At 39.7% G+C, this 7,687-nt stretch overlaps 1 protein-coding gene across 1 annotated transcript; it reads right to left on the reverse strand.

The window, feature by feature from the left end:
* Positions 1-2,724: 2,724 nt before the first annotated feature.
* Positions 2,725-7,380, reverse strand: LOC127339058 (uncharacterized). Its single transcript, XM_051364958.2, has 13 exons — positions 7,333-7,380; positions 6,490-7,152; positions 6,209-6,370; positions 5,971-6,126; positions 4,935-5,580; positions 4,729-4,836; positions 4,528-4,656; positions 4,139-4,343; positions 3,833-4,022; positions 3,647-3,745; positions 3,412-3,546; positions 3,227-3,327; positions 2,725-3,118 (listed from the first exon to the last, which is right to left on the reverse strand). The coding sequence occupies exons 1-13, from the start codon at positions 7,378-7,380 to the stop codon at positions 2,935-2,937; spliced, it is 2,826 nt and encodes a 941-aa protein (XP_051220918.1). The 3' UTR covers positions 2,725-2,934.
* Positions 7,381-7,687: the final 307 nt, after the last annotated feature.

Consider the following 7,687-nt stretch of genomic DNA (forward strand, 5'->3'; position numbering starts at 1 on the left):
TCCAATTCCTACAGACGCTACATAATCAAAACATTACAATCGCTCAGATAATGGGTTGTCTAGGAAGTGTGCATGGTGGCGACCCAAGGACGCTAGGCTACGTGAAGAGAGATGTGTCTAACATAAGGACAATGCTGCGAGAGGAAGTATCACAACGTGATATGAGCATGGTGATTGAGTACTTTGAACGCAGGAAAGCAGAAAGTCCAAATTTCTTTTATGACACACAAGTGGATTCAAACAATGCTGTCAGAGGATTATTCTGGGTGGATGGAAGGACCAGAGCACTATACCCCAAGTACAAGGACTGTGTTTTCTTCGACACAACCTTTTGCACCAACAAGTATAATCTTCCTTTTGCTCCAATTGTGGGAATAAATAACCACACACATACGATTGTTCTAGGTTGTGCTTTGCTACCGGATGAAACAACAGAAACATTTAAGTGGGTATTTGAAAGGTGGATGCTTGCAATGAATCAGATGCACCCAGATCATATAATGACAGACCAGGACCAGGCTATGGCTACTGCAATTGACAAGGTATTTTCAAATTCAGTACACAGATGCTGCTGCTACCATGTGCTGCACCTAGCAAGGAAAAAACTTGGTCCAAATTTGGGAGAAGGCCATCCATTTGCAGATGCATTTTACTCATGCATATATGGAACTGATACTATTGAGGAGTTTGAATTCTCTTTGGCAGCATATGCTTTGCGAAGCTTCGACATGGCAGAGAACAACCACCTCAATAATATGTGGAAGAGCAGAAAGACATGGGCACCAGTTTACTTCAGGAAAAGTTTTTTCCCATTCACAAGCACAACTGGAAGATCGGAAGGCCTTAACTCATACTTCAAGACATTGGTTCGCCCTAGTGACTCCGTGTGGAATTTCGTGCAGCAGTATGAGTTGTGCCAGAATTTGATGTTGGATCGTGAAGACAATGCGGGCTTCACAATGGAGACGACGACAACAAAGCTTTGGGGCAGGTGAGACTCTTCCATGCTACACAACACTTATACATTGTCCCCTAATGAATATGTAGCATTGTTTTATTATTACTGGAGCATTTACTAATTACATTTGTGACAAAAACAAAATGCAGTTACAGCATTGAAGAACAGGCATTGAAATTTTACACAAGGGAAGTCTTCGACAGGTTCCAAAAAATGGTTCAGAGTTCAACAAGATTTTACCCTATCCATGTAGAGGCAGAAGGCTTATGTTTTGATCTTGTTCCAAATCAAGACCTTGATGTGAAAACTTATCGGGTTGCAGTTAACCCTGAAGAAGGATTGTACACATGTGGATGCAACATGTTTGAGATGTGTGGTTTAATATGCCCACATATCATTAGGGTGATGGTGCACCTCAATGTGCAGCAAATACCAGGAAGATACATGCTTGAAAGATGGTCTGCAGCAGCAACAACACATGCCCCTGAACAGGGACAAATACAATCAGATTTGGTGTCCCAACAAGTAACACACTCAAGTACAACTCACTGTGCAGAAAGATGAACCAGTTGGCATCTGACGCATGCTTCGATGATGATACATATGTTGCTGTATCCCGCATTGTTGACGAAGCAAGCAAAGTTGTTGCTACAATGCTTAAAGCAAAAGGTCAAGTGCAGCAAGAAGGAGAAGGTTATCAGCATAGACAGAGTGAGGACCAGAGACAGCAAAAACCTGAAGCTCCACAGCAACAAACAACAACAGTAGATGGTACTGCAAGTCACCAGGTGAAGAATCCTCCACGTACGAAGCCAAAAGGTCGCCCAAAGATAACAGAAAAGCGGAGGAAGACATTGGTCGAGCTGCGGGATGAGGCAAATGAGAAGAGAAGGAAGAAGCAAAGTGAACCTAAAACACCAAAAAAGCCAAAACCAAAGAGGAAGTACAGGAAGAAGAAGTGCCCATTCTGTGGTGATGAAGATCACATATCTGTAAAGGACTGCAAGTACATGAAAATTGCTTTGGCTAGAGAAGATGCAATGCAAGCGGGAGCAGATTTGACGTTATAGATTGCTTCAGCGAGGAATTATACATTTAATTCTGAAAAATGTTGAGATATGTTACAGATGCTTACAATTATAGTATACAAAGTAACAAATGTTGATAAAATGTTACAGATGCTACATCGTTGATTTTCTACCCCAGGCTGTCTTATATTTATTTTGTAACCTGGATAGTGTAAAATGATACTGGACAAAAATTGCAGCAATAAACAGATGCAGATGCAGCACTTTTAGCTTGTGAAAACAACATAATAGATATGAGTTTGCAGCAACAAATTAATTCCAGTCAGGAACATACTATATTTGTCATACTGGGGACACAAAAGGGATCATTTGAATTGACAACTTCTTGATGGTTCAAGCATTGAAGCATTTTATTGTATCATCGTGTTTGCATCATAGTAGAAAATGGAAAAGCTCAACCTAATTGCTTGCAGCATGCATGTTGAAAAATAAAAGGTTAGGTAACATTTGGTTTGAAGCAAAACTTGTTTATTACATTGTCAGGGAGATAAACTCTTTGTGTGAAGCAACACTTAAAAATGACGGAAGTGCATGTACCACAGGTAAATTGACAGCAAAAATATATGAGCATGGTAGCAAAGTGGGTTATGTATTTACAGCAAACAAAATCAACTTATGTAGCAAGTAAAAAGAGAATGATACTGGAAAAGACCATAAAACATGAGAATACTTGTCATACTTAAACTCAAAACATCATCCATATTCCAGAGCCAACATTAAACTTATATCTGGTAGATTGTACTGAGAAAACATAAAAAGAACTGATCATTCAACTAACAGGTCCAACATATAGAACCATCACCAGAAGCCTAGTTCTACTCCATGTTCCAGTACATGGTTACAGTTACAAAAGGCAGCAACACCATGTGTTTTGAACAAAAAGCTAAACTATCCCTGCTGCAAATCCTCGTTCATTATCACGTCGACATCATCACTCTGGTTATCCCTGTTGTCGATTAGGCTTGCTGCGAGCAACCTTCGAAAATCTGGAACTACATCATTCTCGAAATTTGGCATGACTTTCCCATTGAAGTGCTCCATGTAAAGAATGCTGTAGAATCCACAGTCATACCTGCATCAACCAAAAAAAATGGTGAAAAACAAAGTAAAAAGAGGAAGGAAGCAGAGAAACATTATGACTGTATCATTTAATTGTCAAAAAACAGTGAAGCAAACTTACAAAGTGTCTTGCTGTGGATGGTCAGGTGTGATTTCCTTGAATTTCCCAAAGTCAACCCATGAAACTTTGGACTCGTTTGCAGTCCGGACGAAGTTGGAGAACTTTGGAAAAAACAAACAGCATGGGATAGTAAGGACAAAAATGGTTGAAGCAAAACATTAAGAAAAAAAGGTGGAAATTGCTACCAAGTTGTTTGCTGCTTTTGCTAAGGTGCTCACACCATTCTCTGGCATCATTGAATCAAAAATGTGAAATTGCTTGCACAGCAAGTTGATGCAGCATACAATCCAGTGATCGGCTTGTACAATGGGCAGGTAAAGCTACATACAAACAGACAGATAATTTAAAGATGAAGAAGTTATACATGCATGAGAAACCTTGAAATTGCTCACAGAAACAAGAACACACACGAAAACTCACCATGTCATCTTTCAGAATTTTGAATTTGCTACATGCAATTTTGAACTCTTTCATGACAGAGGCAGGGTCAAAAGTAGAGGTTTCTACAGCAAGCTTTTCCTGTATGTTTGGAAAACAATAAAAGATGATGAAACAAGTGATAACATGGGACAAGCTTGGAAGAGAAAAATGCAATAAATTACTCACCGCAAAGTACGGAGAGAAAGCATATCTCTTGTGATTTCGGGGATTCTTCTCAGCACTTGCTTTTGCTGCATGATTGAACTTCTCTGTCCAAACTGCCATCACAACGTTGCTCAAATATTGGCGTGGACGAAGAGCTCCAACGAAGGACTTGTACGAGCAAAAGAATCGACCAATCTTCAGAAACTCTTTGCTGCAGCAATGGAAAACCAACAAACACTTTTATTTCCAAAAAATGAAGGAAAAAGGGTAAGATGAAACACAAAACCCATGCAGCAAAAAATAAACAAAATGACACGGAGGACTCACGGCACTTCATTCTTCTTCTTCCTCTTGAATTTCCGTCCATGTGAAACATATTTGTCGTACTTACGCACAACATCTTGAGAGACCTTAATCTTCTTCAGCTTCGGAGGTGAGAGTTCACCCTTGGCAGCCCTCTTGTACCTAGTTTTCTTTTCAACAGTTTTAGCACCAGTACTAGCATCTTTGGTGACAACATCTGCAGCAACATCTGAAGCAGAAAAACACAGACAAAACCATTTTATGCTGTGAAAAGCAAGTGAGTACTAAGATCAACATTTAAACAAAGAAGGAATGTAGCAACAATTATTATGTAAAGTAGCCAAAATAGTATACATAATGTAGCAACAAAAAAATGAAAATGCAGCAAATGGAGTGTTAAGCTCAAGGAATACCAGAAGGAGAAGGGCTTCTTTCAGCCACAAGAACAGTTGAGCCCACATTTAAAGGAATACCAGCAATCAGACTTAGTTTGCCATCGGCAGCAACAAGTCTAGCTCTCTTAATAACTGAAACTTCTGCACCTAATAAAACTTTCAAAACTTAGTAAACATGAGCAATGAAAGATGAAAAAAACTTGCTTAGGCAAAAATGACCTGTGTTTGTAGGATGTTGCGGTGACACGTTCTCGCCCAAGTGATCTTCAGTATCCCTGGATGGTATGGGTGGTGTTGTAGCCTCCATAACTTTAGGCTGCTCAGAAGCTAGTAAAAAATAAAAAAAGAACAGATAGTTAGACGATAAAAAAACTACAATTACAACACAAAAATAAAGAACAGATACAACAAAATAAGAAACATACATGTGTCGTCTAGCTTCACTACAGAAGGAACATCAGCAGGCGGAGTAATTTCTTCTGCAGGAATAGTGATTTGATCTTCAGACACAACAACTCCATCTGGATCCTGAGAGAATAGATCCATTGATGGAGGGTCAGGGGCTCTATTCCAAGCTTCTACAGATATACCCTCCGGTATACGAGCAAATGGTGAGTTTATAGGTGACGTCACAGGGCTGTCAACAGAAACCTGTTCACCAGCAACATCTCCACCAGTAGAAGAATCCAACAGAACAGCAGATTGCGGCATATCCACGACGAGTGTGCGTGAGTCCATGACAGCAGCCCTTGCTTCGACAACAAACTCGTCGTTGTCTGTTTCTTCAGAATCAGCTGCCGGGATTTCTTCATCATCATGATTGGAAGTACCTTCATCATCATGTCTGTCAGCACCGTCCATATTTTCATCTTCAACTCCACCTCCGTTTGGGAAATGCACACTAGGACCATCACCTTCTTTCTTTGCTGCATCTATGTCAATAAGCAAAGCTGCCATGCGCTGCGAATGCATTTGCTTCAAACCAACACCAAAATTCTTGAGAGTGGTGTCAAGATCACGACCATAAATAGACCTGTGTTTCTCATACAGATGCTTGTACGCAGCTGGAACCTGTCGACAGATACATAGCACATACATCGGGAAGAAAAAATGGAGGTGATACAGCTAATAAAATACTAATGAAGCAGTATAAAAGAGCAATTGTTGCATTCATTATAAAAACTGGGGATTTTGAGATGAAAACATGGTAGCACATACCATTAACTGTAGTAGCAACATTGTTAAAATAAAGTAGCAAAAAATATAAAACATGTTAGCAAAAAGTATTGGTTTGCTACATAAATGCTAATGAAGCTGGGGGTTTTCAGATGATACCATGGTAGCACATAACAGTAACTATAGTAGCAACATTGTTAAATGTAAAGTAGCAAGACAATATAAAAAATGCAACAATTACATGAAAAATAATAGAGGAAAAAGGCTGAAAACCATGTACTATACCTCAAAATCCTGACTAGTAGGAAACACAAGCCATTCATTGAGCGAGGCAGACGGGTTCACTTCAGATTCTTCAACAGGCTGCTCAACAGGCTCCTCAACATGATGACGGTTGGAAAAAGCAGCAACTCCATAAGGAGTGTTTGACAGTTCAAGAAACTACACAACAAAAAAAGAGAAGAAAATAAGGATCTTATAGAAAAAACTACAAAAAAACCAAGCGGTGCTATGAGTAACTCACCGGACGCCTTCCAAAAACAGTCTTATTATTCAGGATCTTCCTATCAGCATCATTTTGGACAACAAACTTGAAATCACTACTGGTCACAAAACATACTCTAGGAATTGAGTAGTTAATGACATGTTGGTTTGGTGGAAAATCAAGGTGATCCATGTAGACAACCTGTCAAAGAAAGGATGGAAGCATAAACAAATTCAGTTACGGTAGCGAAGATTAAAACATGAAAAATAGCAAAAAAAACAAAAAACAAAACAGAGCATGGGGTAAGTTCAACAACGTACAGCTAGAAGGGCGAACGGTCCAGTGATCCAAAACTCATTTTTCCTAGCATTTCCTGGTACCACTACCTCTGTTGTCTTGCTATTGATTTTTGTAACCTCCTGCATTGCTAAGTCAAGCAAGTGTTCATCCCATGCAAACTCGTGAGTCCTCCGAGGGTCCAACATACAGTCCAAATAGTCAAGGCTAATCAGATTTGCGCTACCAGGGGCAATAACCGTAGCCAAACATATAAGATCCCATGTTCTGATAATGGTGAGGTCATCCGTAACATCACAAGCCTTGAGCAATTTAACGGCATGCTGGATGAAAGGCCTTGATTGTCCTTCTTCTATGTATATCTGCCGCAGCTGAGGATGCTCACCTTTCTTCTGAACAACAAGTCTGTCGCCGCATCGAATTCCAAAAACTTTCCTCACCATATCTTTTGTGAAAACTATCCTCTTCTTGTGGAACTTGAACTCCCGCAAACCAGGGCTAGTATGAGAGGCAACAAAGTCTATTAGAGCATTAGGAATGTTGAATGGAGATACATTCAACAATGCTCTAAATGCACTCTGCTCTTCAATAATACGTCTCTTCGGACCATCGAGCTCTGCAGCAAGAGCATGCAGACGCTTTGCAGCAAAACGATCCTTGGAAACCCAATGACCAATCCCATCTTCCTGTTAAAAATGAAGAACACAAAAAAAATCAATAGAAAAACATTTAAAATGATAACGCAGCAATTCATGTACATAATGTACATAGATGGTAAACAAAACTTATAAACACAATGGCCTATGTAGCAAACTAAATAAAGCAAAAGACACAAATGAAGCACAAGCATACAAGAAAATCATCACCAGCGTAGCAATTATCACAGAGAATGTAGCAATCATGAACATTTGCATGCAAGCTGGATAGCAATTATCACAGAGAATGTAGCAAAAATATAAAGGATTTGCAATATAATTAGAATATAGCTAATTTTATGAACCTATGCAGCAATAGCAAGCACACAGGATAGCAAATAGAAACGTATATCACCCCTAGAAATACACAGGGGTAGCTCACAGGGTACAAAATCAACATGACAAACGCCTACAAATCCTAGTATAAAATCCACACGAGAACGAGCTCGAACTTACAGCCATGATTGCAGAGGCAGAAATTCCTCGGAACGACTCGAATCGAATGCCGGCGAAGATTCCCTTGAAG

The sequence above is a fragment of the Lolium perenne genome, chromosome 3 (genome assembly GCF_019359855.2).
Source record: "Lolium perenne isolate Kyuss_39 chromosome 3, Kyuss_2.0, whole genome shotgun sequence".
NCBI lineage: Eukaryota > Viridiplantae > Streptophyta > Magnoliopsida > Poales > Poaceae > Lolium > Lolium perenne.